This window comes from Prunus dulcis, unplaced genomic scaffold (assembly GCF_902201215.1).
Source record: "Prunus dulcis unplaced genomic scaffold, ALMONDv2, whole genome shotgun sequence".
NCBI lineage: Eukaryota > Viridiplantae > Streptophyta > Magnoliopsida > Rosales > Rosaceae > Prunus > Prunus dulcis.
In genome coordinates, this window is record NW_023010281.1 from 1 (window position 1) to 25,720 (window position 25,720).

General features: G+C 41.1%; 3 protein-coding genes across 4 annotated transcripts; 1 reads left to right on the forward strand and 2 right to left on the reverse strand.

Moving 5' to 3' along the window:
- Nucleotides 1–2,626: 2,626 nt before the first annotated feature.
- On the reverse strand, nucleotides 2,627–5,035 carry LOC117613357 (elongation factor 1-delta 2-like). The gene is made up of 7 exons (XM_034341965.1): nucleotides 4,926–5,035; nucleotides 4,115–4,340; nucleotides 3,899–3,992; nucleotides 3,625–3,745; nucleotides 3,312–3,425; nucleotides 2,942–3,103; nucleotides 2,627–2,835 (listed from the first exon to the last, which is right to left on the reverse strand). Coding segments are annotated over exons 2-7 (696 nt in total). The 5' UTR covers nucleotides 4,318–4,340; nucleotides 4,926–5,035; the 3' UTR covers nucleotides 2,627–2,833.
- A 151-nt stretch (nucleotides 5,036–5,186) lies between these two features.
- On the forward strand, nucleotides 5,187–8,688 carry LOC117613359 (UPF0235 protein At5g63440). Of its 2 annotated transcripts, none has more exons than XM_034341966.1 (7): nucleotides 5,187–5,406; nucleotides 6,422–6,536; nucleotides 6,893–7,046; nucleotides 7,328–7,424; nucleotides 7,726–7,814; nucleotides 7,900–7,968; nucleotides 8,403–8,688. In XM_034341966.1, the coding sequence occupies exons 1-7, from the start codon at nucleotides 5,292–5,294 to the stop codon at nucleotides 8,460–8,462; spliced, it is 699 nt and encodes a 232-aa protein (XP_034197857.1). In that variant the 5' UTR covers nucleotides 5,187–5,291; the 3' UTR covers nucleotides 8,463–8,688. The 2 variants fall into 2 exon arrangements, with proteins under 2 accessions (XP_034197857.1, XP_034197858.1); XM_034341967.1 differs by having other exon boundaries at nucleotides 5,294–5,406; nucleotides 6,430–6,536.
- A 314-nt stretch (nucleotides 8,689–9,002) lies between these two features.
- LOC117613356 (GLABROUS1 enhancer-binding protein-like 2) lies at nucleotides 9,003–11,143 on the reverse strand. Its single transcript, XM_034341964.1, has 2 exons — nucleotides 10,038–11,143; nucleotides 9,003–9,201 (listed from the first exon to the last, which is right to left on the reverse strand). Exons 1-2 carry the CDS (start codon nucleotides 11,141–11,143, stop codon nucleotides 9,003–9,005), a joined length of 1,305 nt encoding a protein of 434 aa, XP_034197855.1.
- Nucleotides 11,144–25,720: the final 14,577 nt, after the last annotated feature.

Below are 25,720 nucleotides of genomic sequence, written 5' to 3' on the forward strand. Positions count from 1 at the left end.
GGACCCGGCCTGTTTCGTGGAAGTTTCCGGCTACTACAGTGGCGGATGGAGGCTGAGGAGGGGCAGGGCTGATAGAGGGAAGTGAGGTGGTTCGTTTGGGACCGGTATTGCCTGAAACGGTGGTCTGAGTTGGGAGAAATCGCTCTCTAAAGTCGGCTGGTCGAGATGGTTCGAGAGAGTGCAGCTGGGTTTATAAAAACTGAACTTCGAAATATTTACGGTTCTGCCACTGAGACTCTTTTGACCATAACTCCTTCGTTACAACTCCGATTCGGGTCTACTCCGTGTCTACGGACTCGTTTCGCCGTGCTCTACGCAACGGTGTAATCGAAATTACCAAATTCTTTCTCGATCAAAAAGTCAACTTTTCCCCTATTAAATAATGCAAGGGCAAAATTGTCTTTTCGCTAAAAGATATTTTCTTTACTTTTTAGATATTTTCTTTCTTTTTAGATATTTTGTTTTGGGTTCTTACACAGTCACTGTTGGTGGACAGAGTTGATGTGGTTGACTGAAAGATGAAGACTGGCATATGGTGCAGCACCTCCTGTAAGTATCTTCTCTTTTTCATGAGGGATATTCGATCATATCTCTTCTGTTCCTTGTTTGTTATTTTAGAACTGAATTTTTTTAAACTCTTTGTGAAGTATATTTAGTGGAAAAACTGCATGTGGTTAGAAGAGTTGGTAATTTGCACATTTTGTGAAACATAAACTAATTAGATAAGTGCATGAAGGTAGTAAATTGCTATGAAGTACATGGATACAAGTATTTTTGGTTTATTGTGGTGATTGGAAATTTCGTCACAGAAGTAGTAATCTATTTCAAGTTTGTTTTGGTTCACTGAAACTGGTATATTTGATAAGACATTAAAAAAACACTATTCTTGAGTTATGGAATCATGGAATTAAGTGATCCACCTGTTACAAGTTGCACCTTGCCACTCTTCAGAAAAGTTTATAATCTGCAGTTCTGCCCCCTTTCCTTGAATTTAAATTGATGAAACTTTTTCTTTTTGTAAACATGCATAAGCTTAAATAGTATGCTCTCATGAAATCCTTAACTTCTCTCTTTCTCTCCCCCAACCTGGTGCAGCTCTCCCAAATACCGTATCCCGGTGGTGTGAAGTTACCTGAGGCTCCTGCTCCGCCAATTTGTGTTGTAATTATTTCACTATTGTAACTTGATTTGAACTTTTCTGTTCAATTTGGAGTTGAACTTGAACTTTTCTATTCAATTTGGAGTTGAACTTGAACTGATGAATATGTATTTGTATTTTGTGTTGTAATTATTTCACTTTTGTAACTTGATTTGAACTTTTCTGTTCAATTTGGAGTTGAACTTGAACTTTTCTATTCAATTTGGAGTTGAACTTGAACTAATTAATATATATTTGTATTTAATTATTTACTTAGGTTGTATTTGGGGGAAGTTTTATCAAACTGTTAAAATTATTAATTTAGTTATAATAAAAAATGAACAGGTGCCGGGTTACATGGGTTGGGTCGTGTCAACCCGTTTATAAACGGGTCGTGTTTGGGTTCACAATTTCTGACCCATTTATTAAACGGGTCGTGTCAACCCGTTTATAAACGGGTCGTGTTTGGGTTCACAATTTCTGACTCATTTATTAAACGGGTCGTGTTCGGGTTGACCATTTCTGACCTGTTTAAAATTTCGACAAGACACGAACTCGACACGACACGACCCATTGCCACGCCTAGCTGTAGGTGCTACTTTGGTTTTATATCAATAAGCAGTCGCTTATCCTAACCCTAAAATCTTAGCAGTAAAATTCAAGTAGTTTGAGCTTAGATAACACCCTTTGTAATCTCCTCTAAGATTGTATAGGTTTATTATGATTCAAAAATCAAATAATTGTTCAAATTTATTCTGTACATAAGAAATGAGGTTGAGGGTATTCTACTGTAATTTTTCTACAAAATCATCAAACCCCCAATTTTTCTCAAACATGAGATAACAGGATATGTGGTGTCCACTAGAAATGAACAAGTAAAAAGGGGTTCATTATCAACTCCTCTGGCAAAATGTTAATAGCAATTATACTAAATGACCACAACAAATGAAGGAAAAAAGCTAAGCTAACACAACTCTTAAATCATACAACCCAGATTCCTAAGAAACAATAAACTCAGAACTTGGTTAATAAAATTTTTAAGGGCAAATATTGCAATTGGCAATTTCCTAGCGCAAATCTGTCTAGTCAAGTTCAATCATAGTTGCTAGGATTGGTTGAAGGTTGCCTACAAAGGTTTGCTCATGACGCAGGACAGTGCAAGGGTGCGCGTCTGTGACTACTAATTTTTGGGGTTAGTAGATGGGTTCATAAATCGATATATCAAAAACTACTCTTTTAATTTCCTAATTATTGCATTACCAATTTACCATGGACACTTCTCTTTGGACCAAAAAAGACCAAAAAATTTCAGAAATTAAAACACAGTTTGAATGCAGATTTTCACATACGCACTCGAGCTTGGTCCATGAACGCTAGAGTCTACAGAAAACATGTCAAATTCAGATATTATCCTAGAACCATTGATTCTTTTAAGAACCATAAAGATCAAATCCTTGAGCAAACAAAACAAACTTCCAAGCACCGACATAACAAAACTGAGAATATGAATTAAGATAAACTGATGTCTTTATCAAACCTACAAAGGACTGGCATATTATTCATCAAAGGAATGCTAAAATACATGATAACCAAAGATAATATAAAGTCTCAAATCATGCCCCAAGAAACAAGAAATGAGCAGATATAAAATATCTTCCTAGCAATCCTCTCACACTAGAACACTCCATGCTCCAATCCTGCAATGAGAAACAAAGGGTAAGGATAAATCAACAGTGAGGATTCGTATCTCAAACAAATTGTCCATAAAATGATTACTTGATTACAAACTGTAAATATACTTACATATTTTGTTGAAGGCTACAATGTCACAGCTCTGGACATACTCATTAATTGGTTCAACAGTAAGTTGTTCCTCAATAAGAGTGTCAACAGAGACCAGGTCATCAACAATTGTTAGCATTATTTGCAACTTCTTTATTCCATACCCAACAGCTACAAGTTTGGCTGCAGAATCAACAAGATAATAAATAACCAAATTAGGAACATAAAGGCTGGTTTAGCATCAATCACGAGGACTACAAACTTCAAAACATTGACTTCCACATTGCTAGTGTATTAAGTGAATATCAATGGCCAAATTTTGTTGCTAACTATGGTTAGAAAATCTGGCCCTTAGCTTATACCTGCAATTAACTTAGATGAAAGAACTTACATGCTCCCCAATGCAAGCCTTCAATGTGAACACTTCTTACTGCCTCCTCAAGCTTTTTCATGTCAGTTTCATCATCCCATGGCTTCACATCCAACAGGACTGACGACTTTCCAGCTGACAATGGAAAAATACAACAACAAACCTTCAGAAAACAAGATAGGAAACTAATATGAAAGGGAAGGAGCATGGAGTAGATGCCTTGATGGAAACTAATATGAAAGGGCTGAAAACAAGATAGGAAACTAATATGAAAGGGCTGAAAACAAGATAGGAAACTAATATGAAAGGGATCAAAATCAGATACGAAACTAACATTCTTTCTTTTTTGTAGATGCCTTGATGGAAGCTGCACGCTCTTCAGCAGCCTTCTTCTCTTCTTCAGTCTCTTCACCAAACAGATCCACATCATCATCATCGTCTTCAGCAGCTGAGGCCTGAAAACCGTATCACATTCTAACACATGAGCATAACAATTGTATGCAATTTCTTAAAGCGGATAAAGCAATAATGGCCCAACCCTAACATTCCACATTATAAGCAAAAAAAGCAAACAGACAACTCAGTAAATTGGGCAGAAAAGTGCTTGCCTTTGTATCAGCCACAGGAGGTGTAGCAACTGCTTCCTCTGTGATGGGAGCAGATCCCTCAACAATGACACCAGAGCCTTGTCCAGAAACACCACTACAACAACAGACATAATCAAATAAGTCAAAGATTTAACACAAATATATGAGCTTTGAAGAGATCCATCATAATCTAATAATAAAGATAAAAGAAACCCATCACAAGTTATAAGAACTTACGAAATCCTAAGAAGTGCAGTGATATGGTTGTACCACCGAGACACGTTCACAAATTCTGATGATGGAGGCTTTGAAAGAGCTGCATGGACAATGAGATCATCCTTTGAAGCTTCGTAGCCAGTGATGTAACTGCGGGCAAGCAAGTAGTCATCCAATTTCTTCAGGCCAACAGCCGAGTTGATGTCATGGAATGCGACTGCCATTGATAAGCCTTTTTGTGATTTTCCTACAACCCAGATACAAAAAATTTAGTCTTTCATCCATGGATGAGTTACAACTTACATACCCACTGATAAGTACCAAAATCAGCCAACTAATCTAATGCATAATTAGACAAAGCCCAACCGAACAAATATTGCCAAACATGATATCACTGACAAAAGAAGTGCTTTTAAAGATTTTATTCTGGAAAATTTTCTCAAACAATCAGTTCCAGAAGTAAAAGCAACTATTTGTATCCATAAAAACATAAACCCAGATACCAAAAATTCAGTCTTTCATCCATTGATGAGTTACAAACCCACTGATAGGTACAAAAATCACCCAACAAATACATAATTAGATAAATCCCACCAGAACAAATATTGCCAAACATTATATTACTGAAAAATAAGTGTTTTTGAAGATTTTATTCTGAAAAAATTTATCAACCATTGAGTTCCAGGAGTAAAAGCAACTACGCGTATCCGTAAAACCATAAACTTCTAGAAAACTGTTTCAATTCAAATACTAAAGAGATTGATGAATCATATAGCCTAAAAGACTCTGACTTTATCAAAAGTAAGGATATTGAGCAACGAATTGAGCTTACCTTAAGCAGGAGGAGCAACTACACAGAGAGGAGGAGAGAGAGATGACCGTTAATAAGTTGAGATTTCTATAGGGTTTCTAAGGATTATAAAGGCAATTACGGGTCTCCTGATATAATAAGGAGTCATCTAAATGGGGCGGGCCGGGCTGGGCCGACACAATCAGGTTACGGCCCAACATGTTTAAATCAGTAGAACATAACATGACATGAAAATGACGTCGTCCAAGTCTTCGGCTTGCTGTTAGTAAATCCTAGCTCGACAATAGCACTTTGAGTGCCTTGGTGGAGCTCCAGCCATACCCAATTCGATCAGCGTTAGAAAGAAAGAGAAGAAGAAGAAGAAGAAGAAGAGAAGAGAAGAGAGTGATGCCGAAGAGAACAACACACACGTACTCGAGCGAGGACGCAGCTCCAGATGGACCTGACTCTGATCTCTTCGTCTACTACTGCAAGCACTGTGGATCTCACCTCCTCATAACTGGTTCTCTCTCTCTCTCTCTCTTGATTGTAGTTGGGTTATTGTTTGAGCAGAAATTAATTTGTTTCAAAAAAGAAATTGGTAAACAGAGCCGGTCCATTGATTTTGGAGGCCCTGTGCGAATATGGATGTCGAGGCCCTTTTCTTGGTTTGAGATTGTTGGGAATATGGGAGATACCGAAATAAATTTCAAACTGACAACCTTTTTTTTTTTTTTAATTTGTAAACTCGACAGCTCCTTTCTTTCTTTCTTAATCCTCTTAGAGTGTGAAATAGGATCGGAAAACTCATACACCAGAGCCTACTATGCTAAAATAAAACCGTCCGGCGATTTTTTATTTGTTTTATTTTGTCCCATAAATATTGCCTGACGATTTTATTTATTTAAAAAAATTAGTTGCGCAATGGGATGGGATGGGACAGTGCCTAATCTAATGGATAGATAAAAGTTTTTTAATACAAATACAACCGATAGCGTAAATCACAAGACGGGGATTTCTCACATACACTACTAGGATTGATTTTTTAATTTTTTTTTTTTTGGTAAAGCCAATTTCTTTCATTAAGTAGTTTTAATTGCATTGAATTTATTCTCTATAATTTACAAACTGTTTCAATCCCAGGGCAGCCATTTGTAAATTTTGGTTAATTTCTTCACACAACACATGGATTTGACTTTACGCAACGGTATAGAAACAAAATTTCCTGACATGGGAAGAACACCTTCGGAAGGAGCTTCCCAGAAATATTTCTTTAGTCCCTCTTCCAAATCACAGAGCTGATAAATTGATTTTCCAATTTCAACGGTTGGTGAATTCTCATGTGAATGAAATAGGGAGAAAAGAACTGTGATTTTGGGGAAAGGGCTAAAGCTTGGGTTTTTACAATCCAAATTTTGATGGAAGAGGGTGGTGCTGAAGAGAAAGAAATGTGATTTCAATGGTTGTTAAAAGAGAGTTTGTTGAATAATATTTTTGGGCAAGCAGTTTATATTATACTGAAATGTGTGTTGTATAAGATACCCAGTTGCAGAAAATGCCCAAAAGGAAGACTGACAAAGCTTATGTGTTGGACAAGAGCAAACATCTTGCAAGGCTTAACATTGCTGAGGCTGGAAAAGTTGTATTGAAAAGGTTCTTTTTCTTCTTCTAATGAAAGTATGATATCTTTAGTGTTATACAGTTTGTAAGAAGAAGAAAACAATTGGGTTTTTACTGATGTGTCTTGTATACTGGACTGGAAGACACTCTCTGTTTAACAGTGGCTGATCACCTGCCTTCAGTTTCTTGTACCTCAGTTTGTCTGACAGTTTCTGAGAAATTATTTGTTTCTGCACCTTTTCATACGTATGTTCTTCCTTGAGATTGTCCTGTCAGTGCATTATGTTCTTCAATCAAGATAGAGTTTAATGATTTTTTTTCAAGTACAATTATTATGTGATAGTATCATCGTAGTTCATATTTTGAAATCTTGATCGTTATTAATCCAGGGGTGAGGGGAAAATGGAGAAGCAATTTCGTATGAACTGTGTGGGTTGTGGACTCTTTGTTTTCTATCGCTCAGAAGAAGATTTGGAAGGTGCTTCTTTCATATATGTTGTTGATGGTGCTCTAAGCACGGTTGCTGCTGAAACCAACCCACAGGTATAAGATAGTTTATAAAGGCTTTGTGTCATCATCTGTTGACTTGATTGTGAAAAAAACTGTCTCGCGTTCTCATATTTAGTTTGCATTCAGAAATTGGGTTCCTTCTTATAAATTAAGGGAAATAGGAGCTTATTTCTCATTGTATCCATCTGTTGGGTTGTAAACATTTTGGAAAACTATTAAGAAAGTTTGTCTATGCTTGAGCATGGCAGTTCAGACTACTGTCTACTACAGTGTGATCCAAATTTCCTAATTGGGTAGTCTGATATGTGATGTAGGATGCTCCTGTGCCACCCTGCATTTCAAACCTAGATGGGGGACTCGTTCAAGTGGCTATAGAAGTGGAAGACCGTGCACAACGGTCAGCAATCACAAGTAACAGAAATTTTTAATGTATTTCTGTCATATTTTTAGCATGCAACTCGTTAGTTCGAATGGAAATCATAAGTCAATTAGTGCATATACTTCTTTTGATTTTTTTGGATTTCGCGTGTGCTGAGCACTAGTCCTTGCTGACTTTTAAGTTTGATATCTATATATATATCTCTACGAGGGCTGCGTTCGCTTCACCAAAAAAAAGTCTTTTTTTTACCAGAAATTTAAATGACTGATTATATTTTAAATTATTGGTTCCTTGACATAAATTTCATGTTCCCACTTTTTTCTCTTATGACAGGAGTGAATGCTGATGATGTTAGAGTTACTGTGGCTGCACCTGCAGCTCGGGGAGAAGCAAACAATGAACTCTTGGAGTTCATGGGCAAAGTATGATTCTGTTTCAACTTAGGCTGTTTAACCTAAGAAGCCAATCTTTTTGAACGTGTAAATCTAATACTTTCTTTTTACACAGGTGTTGGGTCTGAGACTAAGCCAGATGACTCTTCAGAGAGGGTGGAATAATAAATCGAAACTCCTTGTGGTGAGTTAAACAAGTTTTACTCTCTCTCTCTCTCATGGGTGTGGGTGTTGGTGGCAGCTTGGGTGTATCATATTCTGTTTCAAATGTGCCTATGTTAAGGAGAACATTATCATTTTCGTTATAAGAAAATTCAGAGCATTGTATACAATAATTTTGCTGCCATGTACTATTCCCCAATTTACTGTATTGTTGCACAAACATTTCTACTTTGGTAACATAGATAAAAACAAGACATGATATTTCTTCCTTATCTAATTTATTCGACTGCTTATAAAATAAGAGCAACTACAATTCATTTGGGGAACCTCACTTGGGCGGCATCCTGATAGAAGCTATGTATGCAATCGACCCCTGAATTGTGTATGAGTTATGATAGAAACTGCTTAAGCTGATCTTGCTTGGCCTTCTTCATTATCATTTGGTGATTATTGCAGGTGGAGGATTTGTCTGCTAGGCAAGTATATGAGAAACTTCTAGAGGCTGTTCAACCTTGAGGTTGTACAATTTACATGTCAATTGTAATGAAAGATAAGATCCATTCAACTTGTACATTTACCCTGGACATCCTGGACTTCAAATTATTCTTCTGTCAACTAATGCATTGTTGCAATGTCAAAAATTCAATTGTACAACTTGAGTCTATTTGATGATAATTCCAGTTAATTATGTCTGTAGTCTTGCCTTTGCTATTAATCAAGAATTGGTCATTTGGAGTAGTTACTAGTTATGCGCATGTGAACTTTGTGAACGAGAATAGGAGTCGGGGAGAAATTAAGAAATTTTGCCCTCCAATTGTATCTCAATTTCTTGAAAATAAAACCACTTATGCTAGGATCCAGAGTTAGATTTTTGAGAAATCATTTTTAAGAACACATTATGCTTTTCGCAATGGCATACTAAACATGGAGTGGCATGTAAGAAGTCTATGATCAAATTTCGTTATCTTGTACTGAGTAACACCAATACTTATATAGTTGGCCTTTATTCTTAGCACAAGTTTGTTTTGCATAACCCACATGCAAGTTTACATAGAACTATGTTGAAGAAGCAAATGGGTTGAAGTGATCAACAGGTAAAAGTATAAGTGGGTGAGCCATGGGCAAAGACATGCCTGCGCCAACTTGCATATTAACCTTACCCTCATTTCCATCTCCAACTTTCCAATCAAAGCATTGAACCATGGCAGCAATTGAAGTATTCAACAAGATGGTTGCCAAATTCGAGCCAGGACACCTGCCACAAAAACTGCAACAGGAAGAATTAAAGAACATGATCACAATGGGATAACAGATCTCCTCGCATGAGTCTGGCTGGATGAGATCATGGGTTTGTTTTTACTTAATTTTGGAGATTTTGTAATGTGGTTTGGAACAAAGAAAAAGAGAAAGTGATGTTAGATTTAGAATTTACTACAAAATGTTTTATTAGGTATATCAGTCGTGTGGGGCATACATATATATCAAATTCAGATATTATCCTTGGACCATTGATTATTTTGAGAACCATAAAGATCAATGAGCAAACAAAACAAACGTCCAAGCACCAACATAACAAAACTGAGAATATGAATTATGATAAACTGATGTCTTATCAAACCTACAAAGGACTGGCATATTATTCATCAATCATGCCCCAAGAAACAAGATATGAGCAGTCTGAATAGGAATGGAGTGCGCTGCCCCATTGGCATTGCAAGCTCGAGGGCCTTTCAGCATAATGTCTGCAAGCGTTCTTTGCACTCTTACGAACCCCGACAGACAGTAGGAGGAAAATTTTATTAATGAAGCAAAACTACTAGAAAGGGGCATAAACCAATTCTGATTACATTCATCGTCTAAGAAGGCGTACTTTAATTATACCAACATACATATATTCCTCATTCAAAAGGACTCATCAAAATGTACCATCATTAATATCAGCATGAACCATGAAAACTCCCAGATAATAGACTGAATATTCAAAAACACATTCTAATAACCAAAATAAAAGCTTAAGGCAAAAGAAATGCAGACTAATAATCAAAGAAGTTGCAAGCATGTAGCGCTATTTGATGCAATTTTACATCAAACTTGGCTTGCAGTAAGCGAAAAGTAGATTCAGCAACTCTGATTTTTCTCCACTTGTTCTCCAAGCTCTCTAATTTGTCTCGACCAAACCACCTCAAATCTAAACCACGACTTGTTAAATACTTATCAAAAGCTTCCATAACTAGATTATCGTCAAACAATACTTCCTTCTCCAGCAAAACATCATCATCAACAACACCCGTTGCCTTTTTCTCAGCATCATCAACAACATCCGTTACCTTTTTCTGAGCATCATCAACAACATCCGTTGCCTTTTTCTGAGCATCAGCGCCCTTTTCAACTATACCACCATTAATATCAGCATTATTATTATTATTAGTGGTAGACCTAATACTCCCCCATGCTTGTTTTGATAGGTCAAACAATTTCTGCTCATGAGGCTTTGAGAAGACAGGATCCTCCCCATTTGGCCCGCGGTTCGCTTCGTTGTTACGATATTTCTTCTTCAATCGACACACTTTATCTGCTATTTGACCTGTTGACACGTCCGCTTCGATGTACTTGTTGATCCAATTGTAGAACTTTTTTCCATCAAATGTCGAGAACTTTTTTAGAAATGAGATTATACCTTTCACCAGAACAAGCTCATCCCTTTCGCTCCATACTCTCGCATTACCAGCAGTAGACGAAGACGACCTCGACTTCTTCTTCTTCTTCTTCATCATCTCCTTGTCCTTCTCCACAGCATCATCACCACCAGTTTGCAGATTTGTTTCATTTTCTGCCTTCTTCCTCTTCTTGTTGGAGGCATCACCACCCCTTTCCTCTGGCTTCTCCGGGGGCCGTTTCTCATTTGCAACGGCGGTAGACGAAGGCGATGTGTTTTTGGATTTTGCCTCAACATTGGTATTGGTTTTGGTTTTGGTCTTGGTCATGGTCTTTTTGGCAGAGTCGGCCTCTGAATCAGGCTCCGATTCGCATCTGTATTCGGTGTCGGATCCAACCAAGGTAGGCGACTCTTGTGAATCAGGTGCAAGTTGTTCATCCTCCAGTTCATCATCGTATGAATCAGATTGGTGGTCTTCATCAAAAGACGAAGAGGAAGAGTATGACTCATAGGATGATGAGGATAACTGACTGAAAGCCATGGACACAAACACTAGTGTTTGCTTACAGCTTCACAACCTGTTTACTTTACAGATTAAGTATTTATATAATTAGCCTTCTTTGAATACGGAGGAGGGAAATCAATCAAAAAGAAGGCGCCAAAATTTTGCGACCTTTGGCTTTCCATTCCTCTATATATCTCTAATCAAATTAGATAAAGAATTAACCAAGATTCAAATCAAGTGAAATGCATTAAATTCCAAATTCCCTCCAAAGCTTTCCCTCCAGTTTTCCTAGAGCTTATTTTAGGGCGAGTGATTGATTTTTCTTGGAACTTGAAAGAATTATTCAACGGCTTTTTAATGTTGAACAGTCAAAATGTAAACTCAACCAAAAAATAATAAAAACTATTACATATATATATATATATATATATATTAAAAATAAAAAACCTGTCCCAACCGGCACAGGCCTATACCGAAGCAATTTCTTAATTAAATGTTGTTTTTAAATAGTATAGCTACCCGGCTGTGCTATTTATAAATAAAAAAAGGACGCGTCCAGTGCATAGGTGCCACGTGTCAAAATAGTAACACTGAGCGGCTATACTATTTTTAAAATAATATTAATTAAAAAAGGGTATAACCGAACAGCTATACTATTACTTAACAAAATTTTAAAAAAGTAGTATAGCCAAGTGGCTATACTATATATACCCGGCCACCGCTCCCATGCGCCACATGTCAAAAGAGTAGAGTGTGTCGCTATGCTATGTTCTAAAACAATTTAGAAAAACAACGAGTATAGCCGACCGACTATACTATTTTTTAAAACAATTAGGAAAAATTGAGTATAGCTGCACGGTGAAAATACATATTATTTTTTATTCAATAGTATGTGAGAATTATTTGTATAATACGTGAATTTTGAGTATCTTATTGAAATTTTTGTAAAAAATATGTGCATTAAACATAAGAAATACATGGGTACGTGTATAATACGTTATTACACGTCAAAGTGCTAAAATCTTTATACGGTTAATAACTCTAGAAAAGTAAAAAATCAAAAAGGGACATTAGATACTCGAGCAATGGATAGGGCTCTTGGGCTATGGCAAAATTTAATTAAGAGACCCGAACCATTTCACAAAAGACTTAATAAATAGAAATTAATTATTTTGTGGACTTTTTCTTTAAAAATTTTATATTAAATAATAAATAATAATTAATTAGTAATTAAAGTAATTCAAAAAGGCTAAGGTGTTACTTAATTACAATATTAAATTAAAGAAGTAGGACAAAAAATAAAAGTAAAGAAACTAATTTTATATTTTCAAATTTTAAAATATTAAGATAAAAAAACCTGTTCCGACAAAATTTAAAATATTAGATGTTGTTTTTAAATAGTATAGCAGCACGGCTATACGTTTTATAAATAAATAAAAGACATGCCCATCGCCTAGGTGCCACATGTCAAAACCGTAAAGCCGCACGTGTAACAACCCGATCCTTAATTACTTCTTAATTATTATTTTCTTCAAATAAATGACTGGAATACCCTCGAAAATATTTAGTAGGTTTAAAGTTGAATTTTGATCGGGAAGGAATTTGGGAGTTTCGGTTTCACCATTGCGTAGAGCGCGACGAAACGAGTCCGTAGACACGTAGTGGGCTCGAATCGAAGTTATAACGAAGAAAACACGATTAAGATATGGTGAGGGGCAAATTGGTAATTTGCCATAACAGATTTTAAAACCTCCCTCTCTTCTCCGTGCGACTCATTCTCTCTCCTCTCCCTCTCTCTCTCCCCCCGACAGCTCTCTCTCGCCCTTCGAATTCCGGCCAACCGGCCATGACAGCAGGTGAGACCAGTACCAAAAGGACCGGCCCAGCTCAGCCGTCCCATCTCAACCAATCCCAGCCGTCAGCTGCTTCTCGTGCCACCAGAGAACTCGAAAAAACAGCCGGGTTTTTTACAGGACTTTCGCCAACCCTATCTCTCTCTTATGGCCACCATTTTCGATGATCAAGGTATGGAATCTAATCTACTCTTCGAGTTCTAGCTGCCTGTTGGGTAGGAATTGATTGATTTTGAGTGTAGGAGAACGACTTAGGAACTAGGTTTTGGTCGAATTTCGGGTTGAGATTTCGACCACTTCCAGTCAGTTTTCGGGGTAGGTTCATGAACAAAAGTGTCTCCAAATGAGGTTTTACACCTAGGGTTGTAAGCTTGGCCCTTGATTTTGAGATTTCCCGGTAAAGCGTTATCGCTTTGGACACCACGATCTTCCCGCACGTGGGCAGAGTGGGTGAGTTACATTCTATCCTAAAATGATCTCCTTATTGTCACGAGCGCGTAGGTGTGCTCAGATTCCAGTTTGGATATCGTTAGAGCCTCGAACGAATTTCTCCTATCGTGCCATTTCTAGGTTTGTTATGTTTTAACCGTTGGATCATAGTGAGTTTCATATATATTGATCTAAGTGATCCCAAGATCGTATAGGATTTGACAGATTGTAAAACGGAGTTCCGAACACTCCAAAAACGCCAACCCTAGGGCTAGGGTTACATAAGTTGTCCGATTGTGCGAACGTGGGTAATCCGACCGTCCGATCGAGACCAAACTCAAGGGACATGTGTCCTAGGCATATTAGAACCTTTGGGGCCTTCCAGACTTGCGAGCGAGGACTGCGGCTCGGATAGAAGGGGTATCTCCGAGACCTACGAGAGTGGGATAGATGGATTAGGAATAGGGGTATGCCTAGGAGGAGAGAATCTCAGTTTTGGGATATTCTTAAACTATACTAAAGGAAGTTCAAAGTATGGCGTATTTATACCCAGGATATGACTGGTATGAGTATAGGAAAGAAATTCGTGTGGCTTGATCCCTCAGTAATGGTACGTATGCAGCCTTGTATTTCAAGGTGCAGCCACGAGGTCAAGTAATAAAAGGTAGTCTAGTTAAGCTATTATGAAATCTAACAATGTTTCGAGAATGTTCTAAGATTGTGATTTAAATGTTATTAGCAGAATGATTTATTTAATTTATTGAGGTCTGAGGCCAGAATAGTATGATGCTTGATTTTGATATGATTTGAAACATGCTGGCAGTTGGATTATATTTGTATATGCTTGTTTTACAAGTCGGAACTTTTGGAAATTTCCAATTTACAGGGTAGACTCTGTTGGATTTTCGGCACAAGTCGTACTCAACTTTTCTTGAATTTTGGGTTAGTAGGGCGTTTTGGTCAATTGTGCCTGGCACCAGCCAGGTGTCGAACACACATAGGGTTCGGTTCGGATTCCAAAGTGAAATTTGGATCGGGTCGTTTCAGCACGGCTATAATATTTTATAAAAAATAATAATTAGAAAAACAGTATAGCTGCACGGCTATACCAAAAAAACTTGTATAGCCTGGCAGCTATACTATATATAAACCCGCCTAGCGACCATGCGCCACATGTCAAAAGAGTAAAGTGTGCGGCTATACTATGTTTAAAAAAGTTTAGGAAAAAACGAGTATAGTGGCACAGCTATACTATTTTTTTTTAAACAATTGGAAAAAAATTGAGTATATCCGTGAGGCTATACCAATTTTTTTAATATATATTATTTTTATTCAATAATATGTGAGAATTGTAATAACCCAAAACAAAATATCTAAAAATTTGTATTAATTTATTCTAGCAAAAAGACGATTTTGCCCTCGCATTATTTAATAAGGAAAAAGTTGACGTTTTGACCGATAAGGAATTTGGCAATTCCGCTTACGTCGTTGCGTAGAGCACGGCGAAACGAGTCCGTAGACACGGAGTAGACTCGAATCGGAGTTGTAACGAAGAAAATACGGTCAAAATACCGCGAAGGGCAAAACGGTAATTTGGACAAAAAGTCAGATTTTTATCCTTTTCTCTTTCTCGTCCCCTCAGCTTTCTCTCTCCTCTCTCTCTCTCCTCCCGCGCAACGTCGTCCGCGCCTCCTCCCCTTCCGTTCAACACAGCGGCCACCACAGGGCACGCCGATCTCCGACACGGGTACCATCGGCTTTGTCTTGTCGCCGCCGTTCTTCCTCGACCTGTCGCCGCCTTGGGGCCGCCAGGAACTGGCCGGAAAATCAAGTTTTCAAACCGGTTTTCACCCGATTTTCAAGCTCTTCGTTCTCCTTCAATTCTCAACCAAATCGTTCAAGTCAGGTATGGTTTCTCAGCTATTGTTCGTGCTCTAACTGATGGATGGATGGGTTTTGATCAATTTTACCCCTAGATCACTTGATTTTCAATTTGAAAATCGGCCAAATTCGGCCGTCGTGATCGGCCATTTCCGTCCACTTTTTGGGGTATGTCCAAGAACAAAAGTGACTCCAAATGGGGTGTTTTACCTAGGATAGGAGTTTGAAGTCATGGTTTCGAGTTTTTCCGGCGAGCCGTTATCGCTTTGGACACCCAAACTGCCCGCTCGTGTGGCGGCGTGTGGGTGAGGGTAGTGTAGTGACTCTGTGTAGGTTTGCGATCCTCGTGTTGTCACGAGTGCGTAGGATTTCGCGAATCTCGATTTGAAGTCCGTTTGAGCCCCGAACGAATTTTTCATATTGCACGATCCTTGGGTGCAGTGTCGTCGAGCCGTTGGATAGCATCCAAATTCAGATATGTCGTTCTACATGATTTCAGGATCGTGTAGGATTCGACGGATTGCAAATCGGAGTCCCGGATACTCCGAAATCGCGAACCCTGGGGCTAGGGTTTGGATTTTAAGCGATAACGCGCTTTTGACTAATCCGACCGTACGTTTCGGACCAAACTCGCAGGATATGGGTCTTTCTCTGTGAGGAACCTTTAGAGAATCCCAGATTGACCATCGGAGATCGTGGACCTCACGGGGTTCCGGATTGGCCGGTCTGGCAGTTTACCGCTTAGTAAAGTTTCGGGTCTCCTAAGGCCGTTCTCATTGTCTGAAAGGTTAAGTGGGCATAGGATTGAATTTAAAGTGAGTGCACGCATTTCTAGGAGCGGGGGCAGGGTGTTTAATTTAATTCTTTTATTGAGCAGTTTTATTAATTTATTATTTATGGTTAATCAGACACCAGAGGCCCGACTGAGCCACAGGAGTGACCTTCAAAAGGTCCAGCTAGCTCGGACCAGCAGTGAGTGGACTTTCTTTCATAAATGATTTTATATAAATAAGTTTATAAAATGAGTTTTTATAAATGAGTTTATCTGAATAAATTGATATTTGATCTTGAATAAGTTTTATTGCCTGTTTTCCAAGCAAGATTGTGCAGTAACATTTCTATAATTTCATGCTGCTTAGTTACACATGCTAAAAGTTATAGAAACAGAGTTTGAGGTTTGGATCAAAGGAGATAGCAGCATAATGTGAGATTACAGTTATTAATCAGATTTTCCTAAAGTTATTATTATTTTTTTAAAAAAACCACCACGTACCCATTTTTGGTGATTACCCACCGTTGGACCGATGTCTATTGACATCCAGTCTGATTTCAGTTTCGTCAGTGCACTTGACATTGCCTCACGAGTTTCAGGGACGCTCGGACCGTGAGTGCCAGGATTTGCGTCTCGGCAGACATGGTGTCCTGAGACCTGCCAGGATTTGCGGCTCGGCTGACTTTGTGTCCTCGAGACCTGCCAGGATTGCGGATCAGGCTGACTACGGTCCCCTAAATCCTGCCAGAGCGGCTCGAGTTGACTTTGTGTCATCGAGACCTGCCAGCGGATCAGGCTGACCATAGTCCCCTGAATCCTGCCAGTTTGCATCTCGGCTAGACTGCGTGTCGCCGAGACCTGCCATGGGAATTGACGGATTTACAGGGGTACATCTAGGTGGTACTTTTAAAGGAATTTGAGTACTTTTATGCAGCCATTACTTTCAGTCATTTTATATACCAGTTTTCTCGATATACGTGCATGTTTTATATCTGTAAAGATACGCATACATACCTATGTTTTATCTATATGCCTTGTATTTGAATACAGTCGAATTTTAGACTTACATATCGAATTATTTTTACAACGGGGGTTATTATAATTCTAAATTGTTTTAAGAACATTATTTTTGTCCACTCACACTTTCAACTTGTTTTTCGCCCCCAGGCAGTAGAAGTGGGCAGGAATCCACCACCGGGCCACTCCCAGCTTCCGCACCACCAAGAAACGTAGGGTTTTGTTGGAAAGTTCTTGAAATCTTGTAAATTATTTAGAAATTGCTCTGATATCTGATTGGAACTGAGAACCAGAGTCGAAAATTATTTAGTTGAGTTAGTCTGGCAGTTGGTGTGGAATTATTTGCTTGTTTAACAGGTGGAAGATTTTGGGTTTGGACAAAATACAGGGGAGACTCTGCCGAATTTTTGGCAAGAGTCTTAAAAAAAAAAAAAATTTAAACGTAATTGTAGCAGGAAGGGTAAAAAGGTCATTTGTGCCCGACAGTTGCCAGGTGTTGGGGCCTTTTGTTCCAGCAGCTTGACGAATGGGCTTGGGCTGCCGTAAGAAGAGAAGTGAGTAAAATTCCCCAAGTGCCTGGGTTCGATACCAAGCGCCTGGAAGAGTGTTTTTTGCAGAGCCTGATGAAACTGTGGTTGGATGTCCCACGAATTGATGGTAGCGACAGTACCTAGGATCATTCTTTTCCTCTCGGGTGGGGACTTTGTAGGGCCTGAGAGGTTTGATTGCGCCATCAGCGATCATCGTGTCCAGGATGGCATGAAACTCCTCATCTTTGCATGGTAGTGGCGGGTACGTCTCTCGGTCCTTTCTTTTGCGTGCTCTTTAGTCGTTGGAGGGCTTGTCATTTACAGCTAGCGCTTGGTGCGCCTCCTTCTTCTCATTCCTCCAAGTCCTTTGTCCCGTCGGTTTGACAGACATGCTTGTTTTTCTTACTGCTTCCAACAACCTAGAAAATTGACTGATGCCAATGTTTTCTAGGTACACTCTATAATCTGCTACAATGTTGCTGATGCAGATTTCGACAAGTGCCTCTTCATCTTTTTCATCATAGTAATCTAGGGCCAGATCTCGAAACCTTCGTACAAAGTCCACAGGATCTTCACCATGCTTCTGGCGGGTATTGTTGAGCTGGGTGGCGGTGACTCTTTCCTCGTGCTGAAAGTATTTTTTACAGAACCTGCCTGCCAGATCATCCCAAGAACGAATAGAGCCTGGTGCCAACGTCGTATACCAGGTATAGGCCCGATCGGTGAGACTTTTTGAAAATTCTCGCAGTCGGAGATTATAATCACCAGCATGTGGTCCTAAGGCGTCGATGAAACGACTAACATGCTCCTTTGGGCTCCCCTTCCTTCCATCGAAAAGGACGAAATTCGGTGTTTCGTAGCCTTTGGGGTAAGGCTGCTGGAGTAAGCTTGATGGGTAAGGTGGCTGAGGAATGTATTTCCAGTCTTCTTGGCTTCGACTGAGTTCCCTTTCCAGCATGGTAACGACATCCTCCTGGGTAACAAAAGATGGTCCCTTTTGTTCAGACTCTTTTCCAGCAGCAGCAGATTCGTCCTGTGGATGTCGGGTATTTTCTTCGCTTGGCTTGGGAACAGCATTCCTTAGCTCTTTGATGGTGTCCATCATCTCTCTTTGGGTTTCCCCCATAGCCTGCATAGCCGTAATAAGGTCTGTGAGGGTAAAAGCTCCCTCACTTGCACGTTCTTGCTGCCTAGAGGAGGCATTTTGTCGTGATTCGGAATCACCGTGGTCAGATCCGCCTTGAGAGGCCATGGTATTGCTCCTAGTCTTCTTTTTTGGAGGCATAAGCGAGAAACGGCAGCCTGTTGCCATCCATACCACAACCCGTTCAAGCAAGCCCCGGGTAATTTTGGTGGCTTGGGCCCACCTAAGCTTGTAACACATCTTGGCGTTGGCATGGCAGTTCCGACACCTGTGCTTGTGCTTGGATTTTTTATCCTATCACCATAGGCTATAGCCGGGTTCAATAGGAGTGAGCATGTTTTTTTTGTAAAGTTAGCATGTTTTTTGGTCTTCCCGCACGTTCTTGCTTGGCGCGGCATGTGGCCCGTAGCTTGTATTAATTCGTTCCCTAAATTCTCTTGTGTTTACTTGTCCCTATTGGGCCAATAGTCATCTTGGGCCTAGCCCCTTGGATTTTTGGGCCTCAACATTAGCCCCCTTGATTATTGGGATCATGAGCAAATGGTGAGATGGGCCAAATAATCAAACCTGGCCAAAAAAATCAAACCTCTGCCACTGACGTGCCCTTCTCGTTTCCCGCGTACGTGTGTTGCCGTGATTGTTTTCCAGCAGTCTCGCCTATTCCCCAGGTACGCTTCCATCACATCTGTTTTAATCTATTTTTTTTAATTTATTTTTTTTTTCTTCTCTTTTCCCTTCGACTTCCTTCTTTTGCAGGTGTGACACCTTCATCCTTCGTCTTCTTCTTTTCATTATCGCTGGCCTTCGTTCACGTACAGGTCTAGAGGGTTTCGAAAGGAAATTGCGGAGGGGTGCCATCCATAACTGCCGATCGGTTACGCATGGAGAAACCGCTCGCATCCACCGGGAGAAGTCACCGGTTTGCTTTAAAATCCCTCATTCTTCTCTAATTTCTTCTTCAATCTGGTAGAAAAGACAAACAGGTTTGGCAGAATCACTTTGCAAGACGCAGAGCTGTCCGAGAGCAAGAATCGCCAGACAGCCCCTCTTCGTTTCGATTTCGGCTAGCCGCTGGAAAAAATTACCAACGATAGTGGTAAGCACTACTCCTTCCCTTTTCAAAATCGGGCCACCGATTGGGGGTTTTAAACTTTTAACCAATAACAACCATCCTTATGCAAATTCAAAACCTTTCAGCTGTATCTGACCAAAGTGGAGAAGCCATAAGCACTTATATCGACCCCGCAGTCTCCTTCCAGGTAATTGCTCTCTTGTGACTTGGTTTTCTATTAATCTTGCATCGAATAGCCCCTCCGCATGATGCTATTGCATTAGTTCCGCTGTTAGCGTATTCTTGGCATGAAATCCTGTAGATGTATGTACGCCCAACGATCGTGAAGGTGCTGGAACCTACATATTATTATGACTATTTCCTTATTCCTTTCTTTTTTTCTTTTTTTTTGCAGGTATCCGTGACCTTATTAGCTTTGCCATGGCAGCCATCCTCCCGCCAATTATGCTGGACCACCACTATTCTGTGGATGATGGTCTCAAACCAGGAGGCCCCCTTCTGCTGCTCGAAGATGCCCGTGAAACTGCTGTTGTTGGTAATGAACCAGCACCTGACTCTGCCCCTGTGATCGAACCTGCCTCCATTTCTAGGTGCTGCATCGAGAAGGGTCTGTTTCCAGCAGTTCCCCTATTTTTCCAATTTCCTTGTAGCATCAGCAAAAGTTGGTCTGAATGGGTTGACCGCGAGCTGCGGGATCCCTCCACATGCGATATTTTGCGCAGAGCACAGGTCTTAGATGCTATCTTTCTCTCCAAACTGTGGGACATTCATATCGAAGCAAAGATGCTTCGCCACGTGGTCCGGAGGTGGAGTGCTGCAACCCATACCTTCATATGTCCATGGGGAGAATTTACCCCTACTTTAGAAGATGTAGCGAATATTTCCCGCCTTCCGGTTTGTGGCGACCGATGCCCCTTCAACATTGCCCTTACTCCGGAAGAAGTAGACAAGCTTGCAGTTTTACAGAGAGGTGCCCCCACTTCTCCCAGCACCTCATTACGGTTCAGTAATTGGATACAATATTTTGGTGATGCAAACGGACAAGGCTCTCATCGATTGGCTGCATTCATAGCATTATGGCTTGGGCGGTTCGTACTTTGCGATTTCTCCCAAGATTGCCTGCATGAGCGTGTGTTTCCCTTGGCTCTGGCTATAGCTCGGGGTGATACAATCCCTTTAGCCCCCATGTTCTTGGGTCATCTATACCGGCTGCTTGATCGGACTCAGCTCTTAGAGAAGAACGCGTCCGGAACCATGGGTGTGGAGACCCTTTTGAATTCTGGTTTTCTGCAGGTATTTCTATGGGAGCATCTCAAAGGACTGGACGTACACTCACTCCCGCACTCACATGCCCTGAAATTGGCTGACTGGGGCAATGGTTCCTTTATGCCTGACAATCTGCCCTTGGTTTGCAGATGGTTCAAAAGGATGCAGCGGAAAGGCCAAGACTTCTTATCACTGATGGACAATATCGAGAACTTCGTTTTTCGCCCTTACGGCACCTCAGCAGAGACCTTCACCTTCGTGCCTTTTTATGCTGATGTCAATGATGCCATTGAAGTTCCAGCAGCAGTATCGTATGGTGGCCAATTCAGAAAGTATGCCTTGTTGAACATTGCCCCCATCCCATTACCTACTCTTGGAGACAGCCGTTCAGAAATTTCGGTATCCTATTCGCCACATCGAGTTAGGCGACAGTTTGGACTCGATCAAGGAGTACCGGGTGATCCTAACTATGATGATCCCTTCGCGCTACACAGCACCTTCTGGAGCAATGACCACATACCGAACAGCTGCAGGCCTCTTGTTTTAGCCAGCAAGGGGAGAATTGGTGGCTTCTCACGAGGTTACCAATCCTACTGGAACCGCTGCCTTGCTTCTTTCCGCGAGTTCCAATCCTTTCCTGGGGATAGACTGCCCCCCACAACCGCGCGCCTCGCAGGCTTAATCACGGAGGAGAAGGCCATCCCTCTGAGCCAAAAACGCAACCTCCCTTTTATTTCTAAGAGTGGTGACATCGTTGGGGAATTCTCCAAAGTGAAGCCAAAATCGGGAAGACAGAGTCCTCACAGTTCTGGGAAAGTCGCAGCACCAACATCTAGCGAAGGGAAACAGGTGAAAAAACAAAGCGCAGGGAAGAAGCAAGCTGCTGGCAAGCCTAGAAAGTTTATCCCGAAAGTTGCACCGAGTGGTCCCCCCCGAACCAGAGAGGCTACTCTCCAGAACATTCGCGCCCTGCGAGGCCTACTGCCTCTGAGAGCCGGAGTCGTACTGACAGGGTGCTGGAAACGCCCCCTCTTCGCAGTGAGTGCCACTTCCTTCCCTTGCTTGGTTTTATTTATTTATTATTTTTCTTCAACTACATATATTTACGTATACATATATACATATATATATATATATATATTTTAGGGAAAATGGGTACTACATCAAAGAGGAAGAGAAGTAGCACATCCTCCGTGTCTCCGCAAGCAGCTCCGAAACGTCGCAGCATGCGCGTTTTGCAGGCAAGATTTTCCGGAGCTCGTGTAAGCGGCAGTGAGGCTTCCGGGACCAGAACAGTGGTGACGATTGATGATGACAGCGATACTGCTGAGTCGGAGGCTAATACTCCAGAGCAAGAGAATATTGACGCCGTGAGTGACATGCGCGAGGATTCTGACAGGGAAGGCAACAATGATCAGGACGAAGGTGGGTCCGTGCATTTTGACGACCGTCAAGAGGAACAAAGTGGCCTGGTTCCTTTTACCGGCCCTACTGGTGGCAGCATACACCCTGTCAGTGTTGAGCAGGTACTTGGTCTACCCTAGAACTGGTTCTCCTTTCTTTTGCCGCTGCGTATAATTTGTCAATCATCTCGTGTTGATTCTGACGCATGCATACCTTCTTTTTCCTTCTTTTTTTTTTTTTTATTTTTTATTTTTTTCGCAGGCTAGGGACTTTATTCGGGAGATGGCTATTGTGCCTGTGGTGCCTTCTTCCTCCGATACATTTGACACACTGATTGAGGTAGCTCTTGCTGAGTCGTCTTTGCCGACAAGTCCACGAGACGGGACTCCCGCATTTCGGATCACCAGCCCCTTGCCTCCTATCCTCCAACACTTCCTTCGAAGAGACCTTGAGCCTACAATTCCTCCAACCTTTCCAGCAGCTCTCCGGAGCAACACTTTTGCCTTCCACGGGGCGTTGCCTACTCCATCCCACATTCAGCCAATCCTTCGAGTACCAGAGCCTGGCCCCTTAGTGCTCCTTCCAGCACCTTCACCTAATGACACAGGTGTTACCGAGGGTGCCCAGGCCAGCATCACTGTCGCTGAGCATGCTTCTTTTAGCGCGTCTTGGTCGAAATGGGAAAACTCCTTCACGACATTCATGGCCTTTTTCGATGGGGGTGCTCAGATTCTTCGTTCTGCAGATGAGCTCCTGCCACTTTGCCATCAATTTAACGGTTATGCACCCTTTCGGGGGGCTTTTGTTTATCCTGAAACAGTGGCGGTTTTAGGAAGGTTCATGGACAAGTACGGAGATCTTATGGACATCACAAGCATCACATCCTCTTTTTCATGGAGTGCCGCCTTCCGGACCTTGGGTTTAGTGCTCCATGGCATGGACACTATGCAGCTGCTAGACATTATAGACCATCGGCTTCTTTGCTGGCGGGATGCAATCTGTGAAGCCCTGACCCTCGGCTTCCGGATAGAATTTCTTCTGAATTTGGTAAAGGACCTAGCACGTGCCGTGTTCGGGGAAAGAGCTATCCATAGCGTGGGGTCATTTTCTGGTTCTGAAGACATAAGGGCAGCGATAGAGGCCTCGATTCTTAAGCAGCGTGAACTGGAAAACCAACACAGGGAGTTGCGTGCCCTTCTTCTTGCTCAAGATGTTTCTTCTGACAGTGCTGGTTGCATAATAGAAGCAGTGACAAGGTCTTCTCAGAAGGCCTCCTCCATTCCTTTCTAGCCACCCTTGACATCTTTTGAGGTTTGTGACCTTACGTCCTTCTTTACTTCACCCCACCTTTAATATCAACTTACTCTCTTTCGGCATTCTTCTTGGTTTTGCAGGTTACATCTTGTTCTGGTTAGCGCGACACATTTCGAGTTCTCCCTCAAGATTGAACAACACATTACCTCTTAGCTTGTATAACTTGCTCGAATTTAGGCTTGTAAAATTTGCATTGTGACAGCTTGACACTGCGGTGTTGTTACGTGCTGACTGCTGGAAATTATGTCATCCCCCTTTTTTTTTATCACACACCTTGTAACTTTTCTATTTGGTATCATATGCAGTGCTTGGTTGAAACTTTTCGCTTGAGATTTCCCGCATGTTGGGTCTTAATATAAGGTAGATACCGCCATAATTTTGGCAGGATCCATGCTTGAAGCTTCAATGCTTATTTATGCTAGTTAGCTTGGCGTATGTTTTTTGGTGATGAAGCATGAGGTCTGCTAGTGACTTAGGATCCCATACAAATGGCTTTGGCTTGGCATGTGCTCTGCTAAATAATATTTATATATGTATATATATATATATTTTAAAAAAACTACCATGAATATATAAAGGCAATTTTCTTTTTTTCAAAATACTCCTTCATTTTTCATTTCAGATTTCATGTCACCACAATGGTACATGTTACAAAAACTTCCCAAGCGAGAGTTAGGGATATAGAAGGAGGGCATGAGGGGATAAATACGATGATATAATGATAAAAATACTATTCCTTCTTAGCAATAGTAGGGCTTGAGCCATTTTCCATTGATGGGATCCGTTAGCGTGCCTTCCTTGACAGAGATCAAGTGATAATAGCCACTGCTGTATACTTCTTTGACTGCGAATGGACCCTCCCATTGCGGGGCAAACTTGGAAGGTCCTGATATCTGTCTTTTCACATGTTCGACAACTTTTAGCACGAGATCTCCTTGCTTGAAAGCTTGAGGCTTAACGGTCCTGTTGTATGCTTGGGCAGTAGTCCTGTGATAAAGTGCCATTTTTCTTTCGGCTTCCATCCTCCTTTCATCCACTGCTTCGAGGTCTAACACACGCCAATCCGAGCATGATTTTGCATCCCATTCAAGATCATTGACAGCCGACACTCTAGCCGTGGGGATGGTGATTTCCACAGGTGAGATGGCATCAGACCCATATACGAGTGAGTAAGGCGAAAAACCAGTAGCACCCCTTGGTGAGGTGCGGTAAGCCCACAAAGCGTCCGGCAGGTGGATGCTCCAATTCCCCTTATACTCATATACCATCTTGCTCAGAATTCTCAGTATTGTCTTGTTGGTAGCCTCTGCTTGACCATTTCCTTGTGGGTAGTAAGGTGTGGAGCGACGATGCTTGATACCGTAACCATTGAGTGTTGAGCTTACCTGTTTGTTGACAAAAGGCGTGCCATTATCGGTAACCATTTTGTATGGAATTCCAAATCTGCACACAATGTATTCTCGAATGAAATTCGAGACAGCAGCCCCTGTGGCTTTTCGAAGAGGAATTGCCTCAACCCACTTCGTGAAATATTCTGTAGCTGTAAGAATCCATATGTAACCGTCGGAAGGAGGATGGATTGTCCCAATCAAATCAAGCCCCCATGTATGAAAAGGCCAAGGGGTGCGCATATCCTGTAACAGTGTTGGAGGTTTATGGCTTAAATTAGCATGGACCTGGCATGTGTGGCATTTCTTAACAAAGTCATGTGCATCTTTCTTCATAGTAGGCCAATAGTATCCGAAACTCAGCAGCTGCCGATAAAGCCTCTTCATCCCTTGATGTTCTCCACATTCTCCAGCATGTATCTCCTGCATGACTTGATGAGCCTCCGACCTTTCCAAGCATCGTAGTGGTTCACCATTAAATCCCTTCCTGTAAAGAGTCGCTCCATCCATGAAATATCTTTTTACCGTCTTCTTGAGCTTATA

What these genes read in the sequence shown, in the direction of transcription:
- LOC117613356 (XM_034341964.1), bottom strand. Translation starts at nt 11,143, where the DNA reads ATGGCTTTCAGTCAGTTATCCTCATCATCCTATGAGTCATACTCTTCC. An exon ending in TTTCGCTTACTGCAAGCCAA is followed by an intron (nt 9,202 to 10,037) that starts GTTTGATGTAAA and finishes TTTTTGTGGCAG; the next exon opens with GTGTCCTGGCTCGAATTTGG.
- LOC117613357 (XM_034341965.1), bottom strand. Translation starts at nt 4,317, where the DNA reads ATGGCAGTCGCATTCCATGACATCAACTCGGCTGTTGGCCTGAAGAAA. An exon ending in ATCTACAAAAAAGAAAGAAT is followed by an intron (nt 3,426 to 3,624) that starts GTTAGTTTCGTA and finishes TTCCATTGTCAG; the next exon opens with CTGGAAAGTCGTCAGTCCTG. An exon ending in AGGCTTGCATTGGGGAGCAT is followed by an intron (nt 3,104 to 3,311) that starts GTAAGTTCTTTC and finishes TTGATTCTGCAG; the next exon opens with CCAAACTTGTAGCTGTTGGG.
- LOC117613359 (XM_034341966.1), top strand. Translation starts at nt 5,292, where the DNA reads ATGCCGAAGAGAACAACACACACGTACTCGAGCGAGGACGCAGCTCCA. An exon ending in TCTTGGAGTTCATGGGCAAA is followed by an intron (nt 7,815 to 7,899) that starts GTATGATTCTGT and finishes CTTTTTACACAG; the next exon opens with GTGTTGGGTCTGAGACTAAG. An exon ending in ATAAATCGAAACTCCTTGTG is followed by an intron (nt 7,969 to 8,402) that starts GTGAGTTAAACA and finishes TGATTATTGCAG; the next exon opens with GTGGAGGATTTGTCTGCTAG.